This window comes from Sceloporus occidentalis, unplaced genomic scaffold (assembly GCF_023333645.1).
Source record: "Sceloporus occidentalis isolate IW3139 unplaced genomic scaffold, rSceOcc1.0.p SCAF_20, whole genome shotgun sequence".
NCBI lineage: Eukaryota > Metazoa > Chordata > Lepidosauria > Squamata > Phrynosomatidae > Sceloporus > Sceloporus occidentalis.
Window position 1 is genome coordinate 13,492,501 of NW_028317000.1, and position 17,196 is coordinate 13,509,696.

Here is a 17,196-nt window from a genome sequence, read left to right on the forward strand (position 1 = left end):
CCATAACCCTGCTTGGAGGGAAGGTGGTCGACACTGGGCAACCCATCATCCCCCTCCTGACCAAGCGGTGCTGTGATGCCATTCTCTGGTTTCCTTGGCAGGAGAGGGCAGCTAAGTGGAGGACTCCGGACGGACTGATGGACGGCTTGACCACGAACGGCGTCCTGGTGATGCATCCCAACGGGGGCTTTAGCGAGGACTCGACGCCCGGCGTGTGGCGCGAGATTTCCGTGTGCGGGAATGTGTATGCCTTGCGGGACAGTCGTTCCGCACAGCAGCGAGGGAAGCTGGTAGGTTGGCGACCAAGGAGGAGGACGAGAGTTATGGGTTTCTCATTCCTATAGAAAGACCATAGCTTAGTGGTAGTGCTGCACATGCTTTGTCCCAGATTCAGCCTTCGGTGCCTCCTAGCCAAGGACACTTACCTGAAACTCAGGTGGGACACAGTACATGTCCAAGCGTTCAGGCACTGAAAGCATAACTCATTTGGTGCATGTTGTCTGTGTGCCCTTTTCTGGGTTCTATGAGGCCAACTGTAATGAATAATAAATAACAATAAAACTTTATTTATATCCCGCTTCTCTGTCCATGACAATTGAGGCAGTTTACAGATTAAAAAACACATACAATCCTCATATCCCAATAATTCCCACCCGACATGGAAATGCATTGTCGCTGAAATCCCAAAAGTAAAAAGATGCGCTTTAATGTGTCTTTGGGCCCAAACAGACAGGCCAAAATAAAGCTGCTTCTGGCCACTTTGGAGGTATGCTGTTTAAATGATGCATGCGTCCTAAGAGTCCGTAAGCCGTGTCAAAGCCATGCTCCAGTCCTAAGGACCGGAGCACAGCTTTGGCGCAGTGTCTGGCCTCTTAAGATGCGTGTGTCATTTAAACAGCATACCTCCAAAGGGACCCGAAGCAGCTTTATTTTGGCCTGTCTGTTCAGGCCCTTTGTGACCAATTTAGTGGCAGGTTTTGTGTGACACCGTGTGAAATCGTTTCACATAATTACACGATATTCCCGGAATCAACTCCCGATCTCCTTCATGTGATAAACCCCCTCTGATTCTAAGCCTTGTTCAGAGCAATGCGCAGAGGCCTCTCTTGCAACCGCCTGGCGTTGACCCATCTCTGTCCCTTTCCCATACCAGGTGGAGTCCGAATCGAATGTGCTCCAGGACGGCTCGCTGATCGACCTGTGCGGCGCCACGCTCCTGTGGCGGACTTCAGAAGGGCTCATGCGCACCCCGACGCTGCAGCAGCTGGAGGCGCTGCGCCAGGAGATCAATGCCGCCCGCCCGCAGTGCCCCGTGGGCTTCAGCACCCTGGCCTTTCCCAGCCTGGCGCAGAGGGGAGTGGTGGAGAAGAAGCAGCCCTGGGTCTACGTCAACTGCGGCCACGTCCACGGCTTCCACAACTGGGGCTTCCGCAAGGAGAAAGGAGGCCTCGAGCGGGAGTGCCCCATGTGCCGGCGGTCGGGCCCCTACGTGCCGCTGTGGCTGGGCTGCGAAGCCGGGCTCTACCTGGACGCCGGGCGGCCCACCCACGCCTTCTGCCCCTGCGGCCACGTCTGCTCCGCCAAGACTGTGCAGTACTGGTCCCAGATCCCCTTGCCCCACGGCACCCACGCCTTCCACGCCGCCTGCCCCTTCTGCGGCACCTGGCTCACCGGCCAACAGGGCTTCGTCCGCCTCATCTTCCAGGGACCCCTCGACTGAGACGGGGCGGGCGGCGGGTGGCGGGTGGCGGGCTGGCAGGGCGGGGATGGAGATGGCAAATAAACAGCAACATCCCAGAACTTTTGCACCTGGTGGCAGGTGGGCCTCTGTGTGCGTCTCTGTGCTTTTGGCGTGGATGGGATGGCGGTCCTTTTTTTGGGGCAGGAGTGGGCAACAGCAGAAGGCTAAGGGGCCATGTTCGCCCCTGAAGGAACATGTGGGAGCCACATGCACACACCTTACACAACCCCTACCAATGTCCCCTAGTAGAATCATAAAGTTGGAAGAGACCCTCAAGGGCCATCCAGTCCAACCCCTTCATTCTGCCATGCAGGAATACATGGAAGACATAGAGTTGGAAGAGACCACAAGGGCCATCCAGTCCAACCCCTTTATTCTGCCATGGCCCATGCAGGAACTCTCAATCAAAGCATCCCCATTGACAGATGGCCATCCAGCCTCTTCTTAAAGACCTCCAAGGAAGGAGACTCCATTGCTCTCCAAGGCACTATATTTCACTCCTAATGTTGAAGTGGAATCTCTTTTCCTGTAGCAAGGGGCAGTTGGGAGTTGCAGTCCAACTGACACTGAAGGAAGCCTGCCTTTATGGAGACCTTCTAGCCTCAGAAGAACCTACATTGGGCTTGCTGGGCCAGTGTCTTCCCTATGTTATTTTATTTCAAACAGGAATTATTATTACTATTCCTTATTTGACATGCCAGGGCCTCTGGCCATTCTGCCACGAAATAAAGTAAATAAATGTAATAAAATAAAATTATAATATAATATAAATATGAAATGAAATAATTTATATTATTTAATTATTTTACATTTTATTTATTTACATTTTATTTATATATTTTATATTATTTAAATTAATTATTTTACATTTTATTTATATATTTATATATTATTATAATGTATATAATTAATTTTTATATCATTTTAATTTAATTATTTATATTTTATTTATTTATTTTATATTATTATTTTACATTTTATTTATTTATTATTTAAATTTAATTTAAATATTTTTATTTTATTTATTTATTTTATATTATTTAAATTATTTTACATTTATATATTTATATATTATTTTAATGTAATTATATTTTATTAAACATTTAATTAATTAATTTTTATATCATTTTAATTTCATTAATTATTTATATTTTATTTATTTAAAATCATTTAATTTAATTATTTTACATTTAATTAATTTATATATTATTTTAATATTGTTTTATTTATTTTATATTATTTAATTTAATTATTTATTTTAATTATTTTATATTGTTTGATTTAATTATTTTAGATTTAATGAATTTGTATATTCTAATTTAATGTAATTATTTATTTTATATTATTTAATTTAATTATTTTATATTAAATTATTTATATTTCATTTATTTATTTTATATTATTTAATTTACATTTTATTTATTAATTTTATTTAAAATTTATATATTTATTTTCTATTATTTAATTATTTTATATTAATTAAATTATTTATATTTTATTTATTTATTTTATATTATTTAATTATTTTACATTTTATTTATTTATTATTTAAATTTAAATATTTTTATTTTATTTATTTATTTTATATTATTTAAATTAATTATTTTAATTAAATTATTTAAATTTCATTTATTTTATATTATTTTATTTAATTATTTTACATTTTATTTATTTTATATTATTTAATTTAATTATTTTATTTCATTTACTTTATTTCATGGCTGAGGGAGGGGCCAGAAACCCTGGAATGTTGGGGGGGAAATGGCGTCAGACACGCAAAAACTACAAATCCCTGAGGCGAGAGCGCCGTCTTTTCAGCGACCTGAGAGACGACATGAGTGGCGGCTCCGGCAGCCAATGGGAAAGGAAAAAGCGTCTCCAAGCGGTCGACCAATAAGGAGAGGCAAGGAAGGAGAGGCGGAGTTTGGGAGGTCTCCATGCAACCTCACTCTCGCTCCAGGCGGAGTCTTTGATTGGTCGGAGGAACCCGGGTGGGCGTGGCCTTGCCTTTGGAAGCGATGAATGGAAGGAGGGGGCGTGGCAGGAAGTTGGAAGCAGCGAGGAAGAGAGAGAGAAGAAGGCTGGCTCCTGGGGAGGCCAAGGAAGGTGAGGAGGGGGCTTGCAGAGCAATGGCCCTCAAGTGTGAGACCTCCAGCTCAGGTCAAGGCCCCCTACCCTTAAAATGGTCTTTGGTTTATAGGGAAGGGGTGCAAAACATGTGACCTGCAGGTGGGGAGCACCTGTTCTGCAGGTGCAAAGCCATTCCAGCTTATCAGTCTTTGGTTTATGGGGAGGGGGTCCAGAGCACGTGACCTAAAGGTGGGAGACCTTTAGGTGGGAGACCTTTGGTTTATGGGGAGACCCCCCAGACCAGCTCCAGTCCCCTCTACAGTCCATAGTATCTGGTTTATGGGGAGGGGTCCAAAGCACGTGACCTATACAGGTGTGAGGCCCCCGCAGACCACTTCCAGCCCCCAGGCTTTGGCTTATATGAGGGGGGCAAAACATGTCACCTCAGGTGGGGAGCAGGTGCAGTGCCTCCAGTCCAGCTCCCCCCCCAAAAAAAGTCCAGTCTCTGGGTTATGGGGAGGGGGCCAGAGCATGCAACCTATACAGGTGTAAGACCTCCAGTCTAAGTCAAGCCCCCCCCCCAAAAAAATCTAGTCTCTGGCTTATGGGGAGGGGTCCAGAGCAGGTGATCTGCAGACAGGAGATCCCCTCCAGACCAGCTCCAGCCCTCCCCAGAAGCCCCCAGTCTTTGGTTTATGGGGAGAAGGTGCAAAACATGTGACTTGCATAACTGCGGGTGCAAGTTTTATGGGATGGGGGTGCAGAGCATGTGATCCCCCCCCAGACCAGCTCCAACCCCCCCTTAAAGTCCACAGTCTTTGGTTTCTGGGGGGGGGGACATTGCAGAGCACCTGTCCTGCAGGTGTGAGACCTGCAGCTTGGGTCAAGACCCCCTCTGAAAGCCCACACTTTCTGGTTTCTTGGGGTGGGGATTGAGAGCGTGTGATCTGCAAGTGCGCATGTATCGCAGGTCTACATCCTCCAACCCCCCCCCCCAAGTCCACAGTCTCTGGTTTATGGGGAGGGGGCATTGCGGAGCACCTGTCCTGCAGGTGTGAGACCTCCAATACAGCTCCAGCTGTGAAGCTGAAGGCTTTCATGGCTGGCATCCATGGTTTTTTGTGGGTTTTTCGGGCTACGTGGCCATGTTCGACTTCATATTGGAAATCTCTACAGGGATATATATATATATATATATATATATATATATATCCAAGTCTCTTCCATGCCAGCATTCTCTGAAGGTGCCAAAGCCACAGATGCTGGCGAAACGTCAGGGATAAACTCTTCCAGAACATGGCCACAGAGCCCCCAAAACCCACAGACTAACATGACCACCCCTTCGAAATGTGTACCAGTGATCCTGCTCTCTGTCTTCTTGCCTCCCTCTCTAGATTGGCATGATGGTGGACTCCCAGTACATTCTCCCCAATGACATTGGCATTGCGACACTGGACTGCACAGAGGCCTTCCGCCTGTTGTCTCCGGAGGAACGACTGTATGCCCACTACCTTTCTCGGGCTTGTTGGTACGGTGGGCTGGTGGTGCTACTGCAAACCTCCCCTGAATCCCCTGCAATCTATGTCCTCGTCTCCCGGCTCTTTCGAACCCAAGACCCCACTGAGCTAGGGGAGGTGGCGCGGTCACTTGGACTCTCGGATGAAGAGTATCAGGTAAGGGAAACCTTATCTTTGGAAAGGGTATTGGTATTCTTTTTATAAACAAACAATTGGTTTTAATATTGTAATAGCTTAATTCCATTTTAGTAAGTTTTTAACTGCACAATGTTTTTAGACCAGGAGCCGCTTTGAGTCCTAATTTGGGGAGAAAAGCGGGATACAAATAAAGATACAGTGGGTCCTTGTTATCTGCTGGGATTTGGTTCCAAGATCCCTCCATGAATAACAAAATCCATGGATGCTCAAGTCCCATTATATACACTGGCATGGGAAAATGGAGTCCCTTATATCAAGTGGCAAAATCAAGATTTGCTCTTTGGAGTTTGTATATTTTTAAAATGCTTTCAAGCCATGGATGCTTGAATCTGTGGATTAAAAAAATCCATAGATGTGGAGGGTCAGCTGTAATATCAGCAACAATATTTTTGTCCCAGAGGTGTTCTTCCCTGTGTTGCTCCAGCCTCCTTCCTGTTGTTGTATTCGCAATGCTGTTGTATTGTTGTATTCTGGGATATGTGTGTGAACTGAAGGAGGTCAGGAGAATGAAGTCCCTTTTCACAAGGTTGCGAGTGAGAATCACATTGGAGTTACTGTCTACGCACATTTATTAAGAGTGTTGTCGCTTGCAGGCAATCCTGGTTTATGCCGCTGCCGTCTATGCCAACATGGGAAACTACAAGTCCTTTGGAGATACCAAATTTGTACCCAACCTTCCTAAGGTGAGTGGGAGGCTTTGACCTGGAAGAGGTGGAAGAGCCATTTACCTTTTGCCTTTTAGCTGGCATGTGCGGATAACGCTTCTTGCCTTCTTATCCATAGGAGAAGCTAAAGCAGTTGGTATGGGCGAGCCAGGCGTTCAAGGACCACCCGCAAGAGATGGAGGTGCTGTGGGGACGCTGTGGGGATCTCATGTTCTCCCTGGAGCCCACGCAAAAACACTTGGGGCTCAGTGGCCAGGTATTTTACCACCTCAAGTCACCAAGGAACGGGTAACACCTCCCTTGATAACCATAGGAGTGAAAAAGATATAGGAGTCTTAGCAGACCAAAAGCTGAACATGAGTCAACAGTGTGATGCAGCAACTAAAAACACCAACACAATTCTAGGCTGTATCGCTTAAGGATAGGTTGTGTCTGGATCCAGGGAAGTAATAGTACCACTTTATTCTGCTTTGGTCAAACCTCATCTTTAATGCTGTGTCCAGTTTTGGGCACTGCAGTTTGGAAAGGATGTTGAGAAGCTGGAGCGTTTCCATCTGGCCCTCGGTCCAAGCGTTCCCCAATCCTGTAACCAAAGCGTGGGTTGGAGATACCAATAGGCAGTCCCACCTATGTAAAACAAATCCACAACTTTAACATGTAACATTTATCTTTCTTTCTTTCTCATCTGTAGGGTGTTTCTACTTATTTCTCTTCAAACTGCAGCATGGAAGACGCCAAGCTAGCCCAGGATTTCCTGGACTCTCAGGTACCATAAGCAGCCTTTTGTAACTTTGGATTGGATTGCATTAGGCAGCGAGAGGAGTTTTGCACCAGCCGAAGAAGACATGGGTAGAAAGTCCCATAGAGATAATGGTGGCTCAGGGAATGGCATGGGGAATCTCTTCCTCTAAGAGCCTTTCAAGCCTGAGATGGTGCTTAGACTTTGTGCCTTCTGACTCAGAGAGGCTTGCTGTTATGATTGTGTACATATTTATTCATTGCTTTTATATCCCATCTTTCTGATGAACTCTTTAACTCTTTGCACAGAACATCAGTGCTTACAATACGAGGCTTTTTAAGACGAAGGTAGATGGAAAAGTGAGCTATGAAGTCCGACTGGCTTCGGTGTGCTCAGATGGTAAGAGCCATGTGGTGATGGTTTGAACATGCCCAGTCCACCCATCATCTGGGGAGTTGCCATTTGTGGCTGTGCTCCAGGCAGCATCATTTCTTGGGGCAGCCCTACAATGTCACTGACATTTTTTGTGATGCTGAGTATGCGCAGCCCCTAGGCGTCTTCTGAAGGGTACTCATGTGGCCCTATAGCTTCCCATAGTTGCCCTAGAGCAATACTTCTTCTCCATCCCTGCTTCCCTGGTACTAGGCTTGTGTTTTTAACATCCGTACCTCTTACACCCAGATTCCCAGCTCGATGCAGACATGGCCTCCAAGATGAAATGCTTCCAGTTTGGCGGCTGCCCATTTTCAGTGACGCGAGGCGATTATGCCCCGCTTTTGCAGAAGGTTGTGGAGAACCTACAGAAAGCCCAGGTGAGGAGGCTGCTGCCACCATGAACTGCGTTTCCCTTTCCAAAATTCAAATCCAACATACCCAAATGAGTTTGGTCCAGGATCTTGTATTGAACCAACTCACTCTCTCATTCCTTGGATCTTCAATTTGGCACAGTCAGAAATGGACTTATTCTGGCTTGTGAGAATGTCTTTACACTATGACTATATAAACATAACTTGAGGTGGGGGCAAGTCCCAATGTTAGTAGATGCTGCTTTGGTCTGACTTGTGGACACCCCTGTGTTTCTTCCCTCCAGCAACATGCAGCCAACCCAACCCAAGCAGAGATGTTGACCCACTACATCACCAGTTTCACCCAGGGCTCCATCACAGCCCACAAGAAAGGCTCCCGCTGTTGGATTCATGACAAGGGTCCCATTGTTGAGAGGTAAGCTCAGCTGGTGTTGCCTCTTGCTGCACAAACCCATTCCTGGAGGCAGAGAATAAGGAGATTTAATGAGCATAATGGAAAGACCTTACTTTCCCAATGTTGGCATGTGGTCCCCTCCCAACCTTGCCTTTATTCTCTTTCTGAATGTTCACAGTTACATCGGTTTCATCGAAAGCTACCGAGATCCCTATGGCTCCAGGGGAGAATTTGAAGGTAAGTGGTGCATTCTGCATGCAGGTTCATTCACCTGGCTTTGGTGGGGAAAAGGAAAGAGGAAGGTTAGGAAGGAAAAGGTTTCAGAACCGGATTTTAATAAAAGTTGAGCATCCCTTATCCAGAATGTCAAAATCCCATATACTCCAAATCTCATTTTTTTTTAGCTGTACTGTATTTGCTAAGCTGGACAGAAACAGAAGGATCTGTGAAATGGAAGGCATAGACTTGTGCTTGGACTCCTGCCATTCTACATGTCCTCAGTCTTTCTCATTATGTCTCATTATGTATATGCAAATACAGGTGTTCCAAAATCCAAAAGAAATCCGAAACACGGAACACTTCTTGTCCCAAGTGTTTTGGATAAGGGATACTCAACCTGTAATGAGTAATGTAAAATGAGATAACGGAAAGGGATGGGTAGTAAGAAAGGAATCGCTCTTGTATGGCTGCTCAGCTCTTACCGCGTCTTTTCTTTCAGGGTTTGTGGCCGTTGTGAACAAGGCCATGAGTGCGAAGTTTGCCCGGTTGGTGGCAGCGGCGGAGCGTCTGCTGCAGGAGCTGCCTTGGCCCCGTGCCTTTGAGAAGGACACTTTCCTCAAGCCGGACTTTACTTCGCTCGATGTGCTCACCTTTGCCGGGAGCGGGATTCCTGCCGGTATCAACATCCCAAATTGTAAGTTTCTGTTTAGCCTTTATGCTTTATAGGGTTCCAGAATTAACAATGCTTCAGGTTAACCTGCTGAAATGGGTGCTTTTAGATAAGAATTGGGAGAAGATCCACAATCTGGATGAAATTCTACCATTCATGCTGGATTTTGCAGTTCCAAGAGTTGGTTTAATGGTGGAATTGCAGTGAATTCATGTCCTCTCCTGGCTCAGGTCTTCCTCAACCTGGTGGCCTCCGAACACAGCAGACTCTAACTGCCATCATCCCTGGCCATAGGGGCTAGGGATGATGGGGGTAATTGTCTGACCCATCTGGAGGGATTTGCGTTGCTTTATGGACCAAGGTAGAAAATGCTTCACCAATTTTCTTTTTCCCTTTCTCTCCCTTCCCAGATGATGACATCCGTCAAACTGATGGCTTCAAGAATGTCTCACTGGGAAATGTCCTAGCTGTGGCCTATTCCACCAAGAAGGAGAAGCTGACCTTCCTTGCAGAGGAGGACAAGGTATGGAGCATTTGTTTTAAAGAGAGGGGGAAAGTGAAAAGACAGGGCCAGTTGGAAGGAGGGTTTGTTCTGGGGCACATTTAATTCAGTTACCCAAAAGTAGGCTGCTACCCAAAGGACATTTTCTTCTTCAGTTGCCCCAAGAACGTGGAATGACCTGCTGGAAGAGAGTCGCCATCTGGAGACGCTGTCTGCATTTAAAACAGCAGTAAAACCCAGTCTCTTCCAGAAGCCCTATCCACATTATTTTTAAATTATGAATTTTAAAGGATTTAATGGTTGGTTTTAATATGAACTGTGTTATTTCAATTTACGTTGTGTAAGATAAGTTATCTGTTGTTGTTCCCCACCTTTTCTGATGGTTTTGTTTTGGGTGTTTTTGCATTTTCACTGTGCTTTAATGTCTGTAATCCACTCTGTTAGTTCTGTAATGAAATGAAAGATAATACGCGACAGAATATGAATTAATAAGTTCTTTGGAGAGCCCGGAAATTTGGATCTCTAAGGCAGAGTTTAAAACTCAAGAGACATTTCTTATAAGGATACAGAGGTTTCCCCAGTGTCACGATGCCTTTCTTGTCTTCTCTTTTGCAGGACTTGTACATCAAATGGAAAGGCCCCTCTTTCGAGGTGCAGGTGGGCCTTCATGAACTCCTGGGCCATGGCAGTGGAAAACTTTTTGTCCAGGTGCGTACCTTGTATCTCTTGTATGGACAGCATTTTGTTCTGCTTTAAGTGTTTCCACCAACCTTTTAGCAAAGGCAGCCTTTGCACAAATGAGTGTTTTCACATCTTCTGCATCCATCCAGAAATGAAGCTTTCTCATAAGAATGAACTGAAAATGTAATGGAAGTAGTATATATAATGTTAAGCCAATCTATGAAGGAAGAAAAAATGTGTAGATCAGGAAAAAAAACATATCTATACATCAATACATCTATACATATACCTTTCATAGATGTATTATCATAAAAGGAGATAGACGTAGAACTACATATAATTGTATGTTACCAGTATTTACATGTTCTTGACTTACTTGATAAGGCAAGGCATCCTATTTTAAGATACGTTATTAATTCTGCCTATCTTTGATGTGGGCAATACAGATTTACTACATACGTAGTTAATTTTTGCAATGCGTGGTATTGCATGAGTTGAGGTATTAAGGGCAAGAGGGGCTATAAGTTAGGAGGTGGTTTAACAGACTCTGGTGAACTGACTTAGCCAAAAATTATCTTCCCATATGGAACCAAATGGGAAATATATGAAAGGACACCTTTATGGAACCCTGGTCCCCATTTATCAACTATACTATGAGTCGCCTTTCTGCGAAAGGTCATAAAATCAGGGTTTTAATCCTCAGTCAATGACTTGCTGGGTGATCTTGGCCAAGTCACACACTCTCAGCCTCAGAGGAAGGTCATGGCAGACCCCCTCTGAACAAATGTTTGCCAGGAAAGCTCCATGAAACATTTGCCTTAGGGTCACCATAAGTCAGAAGTGGCACCCAGGTTCAGAATCCTTGAGCCAGTTTGGTTAGTGGCCATACTGGCTGGAAGATTCTGGGACTTGTAGTCCAAAGGAAGGAACTTTCCCAAGCTCTGGTCTTCGTGAAGTGCCTTGTGAAAAGAGTGTGCCCTGAAAGGTGGGTTAGGAATATTTAAAACAACACTCTTCCAACATGCACCCCATGCTGTGAGCCGCCTCGATCCTACAGGAGAGGAGGCATATCAATAAATTATTATTATTGTTATTGTTATCGTTATTATTACAAGGATCTCTCTCCCTCTTTTCCGCGGCAGGACGATTCGGGAGCTTTCAATTTTGACCGGGAGGCAGTGACTAACCCAGAAACAGGGGAGCAGGTATGTGGATTAGGAAACTCTGGGACTTGCTGAACGAGAATTCAAAGATATAGTCATATTACTGTGAAAAACCAGTATGTAAATGGATTTTGCAGCACCTTTGCGTCTGAAAGGTGCTACAAGATCCCACTGCTTTCTGAATAAATTTATTCCCTTTTTAATATGCCAATTCTTTCCTCTTCATCTAAAGTGGCCCAAAGAGGCTTTTTGGGATGAAGGGAAGGGAAAGCAGCCCTCCTCCTTTGGGTACCTTCCTATGACTGGTAGAAGCAGAACACATTAAAATGATTTTTAATGGGCAATTTAGTTAGTTTTTGTCCCTTCTCCGAATGAAACTTGAACCGTAGAAGTATAAAAGTCATTTGGCATCCTACTATCCCTCAATAACAGCACTTTACAATGCCAGGTCTTTGTTACCTGGTCAGAAAGGCCACCAAAAAAATAAGAATTAAAGCTAGACCCATGACTGTTTTCTTGTCCCCCCAGATTCGGAGTTGGTATCGTGGTGGCGAGACCTGGGACAGCAAGTTTTCGAGTGTGGCATCTAGTTATGAGGAATGCCGGGCAGAGTGTGTGGGACTTTATCTCTGCCTAAACAAGGAGGTGTTGGGGTGAGTGACTGTATTAGCAGCAACGGGGAGAGGATTGGTACGGAGGCGATGGGGTGAGAAGCAGGCATTAGCAAGAAAAAGGGATGTGGAAACTTGAGTTTCATTGTCTCATCTACATTCCCAATTCAGCCTTGGTTTGTCTCAGTGTGCGCAAGAGGTATGAGAAGCCCAGCTTTATTTGGAGGGGCTGAATTTATATCTTCACTTGGCAATACTCATGGGACAGCTGTGGGAGTGTTACTGTGTCCCTCTTCTAGCTTCTGTAAAATGGGATTGCACTCAGTGTGTTTCATTGATGCTAAAGGCAAGTAGAGCAAGTGGTAGATGGATACATTACAGTTCTTATCCTTTCCTTTTTGTGCACTTGTCCTCCTCTCTCACCAGGATCTTTGAACTGGATGGAGAAGATGCTGAGGATGTGACCTACATCAACTGGCTGAACATGGTGCGCGCCGGAGTGCTGGCACTGGAATTCTACACACCGGAGTCTGGATCGTGGCGACAGGTAAGGACCCAGCATTGCAATTGGCTCGTCACTCCTAGAATCCTACAGCCAAATACTATTCTACTTTTTTTGAGTAGGAGAGGGGACCCCTGAAGACTATGTAGCTGCCACCATCCACTAATGTATTTCCACGTGATTCAATAACTTAGTAGGAAGTTACTGAAGGGATTGTGTTGTTGCTGCATGCCTCTGCAGTGGTCAATAATGGATCCAAAGTGTGGGAAATCTTTGACTGTTCCTATTTCAGATGGAACTTTTGTAACCCCTCTGTGGTCATTGCATTTGTTATTTGTAGGAGAGACTATACCTCCCAGCTATATTGCCCAGATAATGGGAGAACCCATTATCACAGCACTAGATCAAGCACTAGGTCTGGATGTTAAGTGGGTTGCGGGCTCCGCTCACGCGGTCCGGTTCCCCCTCTCTTCCCGGCTTGCCCTAAACCTGAGCCTTCCATCTGGTGCAGCTCAAAGTAGATTTTAATCTCTAGGTCTAGGATGTTAAATACACGGCTTGTGCAAATAAGGGAGGGAAGGGAAATCAGAGCATGTGGGCAAGAAGGGAATGTACGCAGCACAGAATGTACCCATCAGTAGCATACAAAAGAATTTCCCCCCCCAAAAAAACCTGTTTTTGCCCCCAAATGCCCTCTAGGAGGCTTGGGGGAAATTTGTGCTATGTTTTGTGCTGTGCCCTTTCCCCTGGGCAATTTAGACTCAGGGGACTCCTTTTTACAAACCCAGAGTAACTTCCTATCATTTTGTGTATTGAAAAAAAGCCTCCTCTTTAGCCTAAAATGACCCAGGCCCCCCCTAAAATGTTGGCTCCCATAGCCTAGAGGGCATTGGGGAGGAATTGGAGCAAAAAGGGGTTTGAGGAGTTTTTGCATTGGGTATATGAGTGTCCCCCAAGTGTCCTGGGGGGCAATGCAGCTCTGCAGCCTCTCACAGTTGCCAACTTTTGGGTTAGGGTGTTGGGCTGGGACTTGGGGAGATCCACATTCAAGGTAGTTGAAACCCACCAGGTAATTTTGGGTCTCTTTTTCCCTCTCACCCCATCAGGGGTTGTTATGAAGGCAAAGTAGTAGGAAAGAGGAAGGCTGCATATGCCTTGAGTCCATTGGAGGACAGGCAGGATGGAAATGCACCAAATAAATACACTCCTTTAATCTGGCCCTCAATTAATCTCAGACAAGGAACCTGTTCTACAATCGTAGTAGAATGAGGATTGCCATATTCCTTGATCAAATTTCATGCTTGTTGGGGCTGGAGGTTATGGGTTCCAAAACATTTGGAAGGGATGGTTGCCATTTGCCATCCTCTTGATCCAATGGAGTCTGCATGGACCATTTGTCCAGGGTGAGATGGTGAGAATTTGCAAATTCTTGTGAATGGGATTGAGAGCAAGGGTGCCAGGGCCCAAGTTCAGATCCCAAATTCTCCTCCTCTTCATCTTTGTGTCCTTTCTTCTATGTCAGGCGCATATGCAGGCCCGCTTTGTCATCCTGAGGGTCCTCCTAGAAGCCGGTGGGGGACTGGTGTCACTTGGTCACACCACGGGAGCAGACGGCAAGCCTGATGCCGTTGTCTTGCTGGACCGGAGCAAGATTGTCACAGTGGGGAAGCCTGCCCTGAAGCGTTTCCTCTGCAAGCTGCAGGTAAGCATTTGTGCCATCTGGGAGAAAGGGCACAGTTCCCCATGGTCTCTCACCCAGATAGTGGGCTGCATGACTTTTTTGGAACAGTGGTGGGCAACCTCAGAGGTTTAGGCATTGTGCATTGGACTCTTCTCTTTGGAAAGTTTAAACAGAGTTTGGATGGGCACCTTTCATGAGTGCTTTAGTTGTAAAATCCTGCATGGCAGAGGGTTGAAATGGATGACCCTTGTGGTCTCTTCCAATTCTTAAGATTCTGTGATCGCATTTTTCTCATCCATTGGGGTTCTGTGAGGACTTAACTCATCCTCATCTCTGCCACCAATGTGTGTACTTCCTACACTCCCACCATTATAGAACCAAATGGGGGCAAAATGGGGTCTCAGTAGAATTTGGGATGAGGCAGTGGCATTTTACCGCCATCTCAGTTGAGACTGGTCTGTCTTGAAGGTGCTGAAGTCCACCGCAGACGTGGCAGGAGGACGCGCACTCTATGAGGCATACTCTGCAGTGACGGATGAAGAACCAGAGCGCTTCCTAACTTTGCGGCACACGGTGCTACTACGCAAAGAAGCACGCAAGCTCTTTGTGCAAGCAAATACCCGCCTGGAAGGTATTTATGTACTGTACGAATCCCATATCCACAGGGGATATGTTCCAGGATTTACCATGGGAAGCGTGCAACCATGGATCATAGCAAACACATTGAAATGAATGACTTCCTGAGGAAGTTGACTATAGAGTTGCACTGGAGGACCTAGAGAGAACACTCCTCTAGGCATTTTAGTTCAACCAGGGTGACTCTGTGGACAGTGTCCACCAGTAGCATATTTTTACAGATTTGGGTAAACTGGCTTTTCCTAGCATGTTTCCTTAGCTATCCCCCCTTTACAAAGGAGCTGAAAAAAAGGAGACAAACTGAAAACAAATGCAAGATTGTGAAAATAAGCCATTGTTTGTGTGTTGTATCATTCATGATATAACCATGGTTAAGACAAAACCCGTTGTAGTATGACAGATTTAGGAGCACAGTAAGTCAGTATAGACCTTTGAATCGAGGAGAGATCTCATGGATCTGACCCTGTTCCATCCCCAGAGCCCAGATCTTGTACAGTGGGCCCTTGTTATCTGCTGGAGTTTGGTTCCAGGACCCCTGTCAGGATAACAAAATCTGTGGATGCTCAAGTCTCATTAAATACAATGGCATAGCAAAATGGTGTCCCTTATATAAAATCGCAAAATTGAGGTTTGCTATTTGGAATTTATACTTGTTTCTGAATATTTTCAAGTTGTGGATACTTGAATTTGTGGATGATAAGGAGGGCTGACTGTACTCTTCACATTAAGCTCCCCAAGGACCTTGAATACAGTCTGTGTCTTTTTATTTCCAAAATTCACAAATATTTCAACCATATTTCGCTTCATGCTGAGTTGGGGAGGTGAACCTTTAGGAAAGAGATGTAGAAACGTATCCTTGAGATTACCGGATTTGCTATGGCCGCCTCGGAAGATGGCCAAGGCCGCAGGGCAACTAGTTGCCAAGCCTGGAGAAAAATCTTGGAGGGGAATAGGAAGGTCTTGTGCACTGTGCAATGAGAGAATGCCTCCTAACTTTCTCCATCCTCCTCTTTCGTAGGAGATGACGTTGTACTCGTGCAATACGAAGGCAGCGCAGCTGGCCTGGTCAGATCCTTCCGTGACCGTTTCCCCGAAGATGCAGAAGTCCTGGAACAAAAACTTCTGGATCTGGCACATGCTGATGCCCAATATTGGGGAAGCTGAGGATAGCACCATGTAAACCTTGCAAGGAAGCACCCCTTCAGTTTGCCTCACAGGTACATCCATGCACCCTTTACCTGGGCACAGCAGGTGAATGCGCCGGCCCTACAGTAAATTCAACCATCACTTTCCCTCAGAAGGCACAGCCCTCGGATTATACTTGGAACTCAATAAACAAAGAGTTTTTATAAAGTGCTTTGGCTTTCCTTGGTTCTTTGGCTTCTATTATTGTGTGGCCTCAAGTTGTTTCTGACTTATGGTACCCCTAAGGTTTGTTCAGAGAGGGATTGACATGGCTGTCCTCTAAGGCTGAGAGAGTGTGACTACTTGGCCAAGGGCACCCACCTTCAGCCTCCTTCCCCTTCATTCAGCCGTTCCTCCCTTTGCCAGACCAATGTAGGTCCAAAATGCACTGCAAAAATAATAATCCACTTTGAGACTGCTTTAACTGCCCCAGTTCAATGCAAGGGGGATTCTGGGAACTGTAGTTCTGTAAGACATTGAGCCACTTCAGAAATAACCCACTTTGAGACCGCTTTAACTGCCCTGGCTCAATGCTAGGGGATTCTGGGAAATGTAGTGTTTGTGAGGCATTTAGCCCTCTCTGTCAGAGATAGCTCTGGTGCCACATTGAACTTTGTATTTGTATTAACCTGTGCATTAACTACAGTTCCCAGGATTCCCCAGCAATGGACTTCAAACTGCTGTGACTCCTATACCACACCATGCAGCATCTTCAGTAATAAGAACCATCATTTTATATGGATTTTATATTTAATTATTGTCCTATTGTAATATAAATATTGCGTAGAGATGCAACTCAGTGTGTGCATTTTTATGTAGTGATTGTGTTTTAACTGTGCCTCCAGTCATGAGGAGAGGCAGGAAAATAATATCATCATCATCATCAACATATTTATTTATAATATAACTGCCAGGGCAGTTAAAGTGGACTCAAACTGGATTGTTTCTGAAGTGTGTTTTAGACAACAGACACCATTTTGGGTCTCTCTCTCTCTGAGGAGATGTGGCTTCCCTCAGAAAGCCACGCCCCTTAGTGGGAGGAGCCTCGGTCAAACTAATACGGACACCATTTTGCGTCGCCCGCCTCGGGGGCGTGGCTTCTCTTGGCGCGGCCCCGCCCCTTAAAGGAGTCAAACCAATGCGGCCGCCATTTCGCCCGCCCTGAGGGGGCGTGTCTGTTTTCTCTTTGATCACGCCCCTTAATGGGAGGAGCTGT

General features: G+C 45.3%; 2 protein-coding genes across 3 annotated transcripts in view; both read left to right on the plus strand.

The window, feature by feature from the left end:
- The window catches only part of LOC149302083 (E3 ubiquitin-protein ligase pellino homolog 1-like), an 8,822-nt gene extending 7,030 nt beyond the window's left edge, over positions 1–1,792 (plus strand). Inside the window, exons 6-7 of one of the 2 annotated variants that reach the window (XM_089482894.1) lie at positions 102–290; positions 1,154–1,792. In XM_089482894.1, coding sequence (XP_089339020.1) covers positions 102–290; positions 1,154–1,720 — 756 coding nt within the window. In that variant the 3' untranslated portion in view covers positions 1,721–1,792. The remainder of the gene's footprint in view (positions 1–101; positions 291–1,153) is intronic. The other variant, XM_089482895.1, reaches the window with a different exon arrangement.
- Positions 1,793–3,738: 1,946 nt separating this feature from the next.
- DPP3 (dipeptidyl peptidase 3) lies at positions 3,739–16,137 on the plus strand. The gene is made up of 18 exons (XM_089483762.1): positions 3,739–3,847; positions 5,206–5,484; positions 6,120–6,209; positions 6,310–6,447; positions 6,883–6,957; positions 7,239–7,329; positions 7,612–7,742; positions 8,021–8,151; positions 8,309–8,367; positions 8,849–9,043; positions 9,430–9,542; positions 10,137–10,229; positions 11,345–11,407; positions 11,894–12,018; positions 12,403–12,523; positions 14,001–14,180; positions 14,628–14,790; positions 15,814–16,137. The coding sequence occupies exons 1-18, from the start codon at positions 3,764–3,766 to the stop codon at positions 15,957–15,959; spliced, it is 2,277 nt and encodes a 758-aa protein (XP_089339888.1). The 5' UTR covers positions 3,739–3,763; the 3' UTR covers positions 15,960–16,137.
- The last annotated feature ends 1,059 nt before the right edge of the window (positions 16,138–17,196 follow it).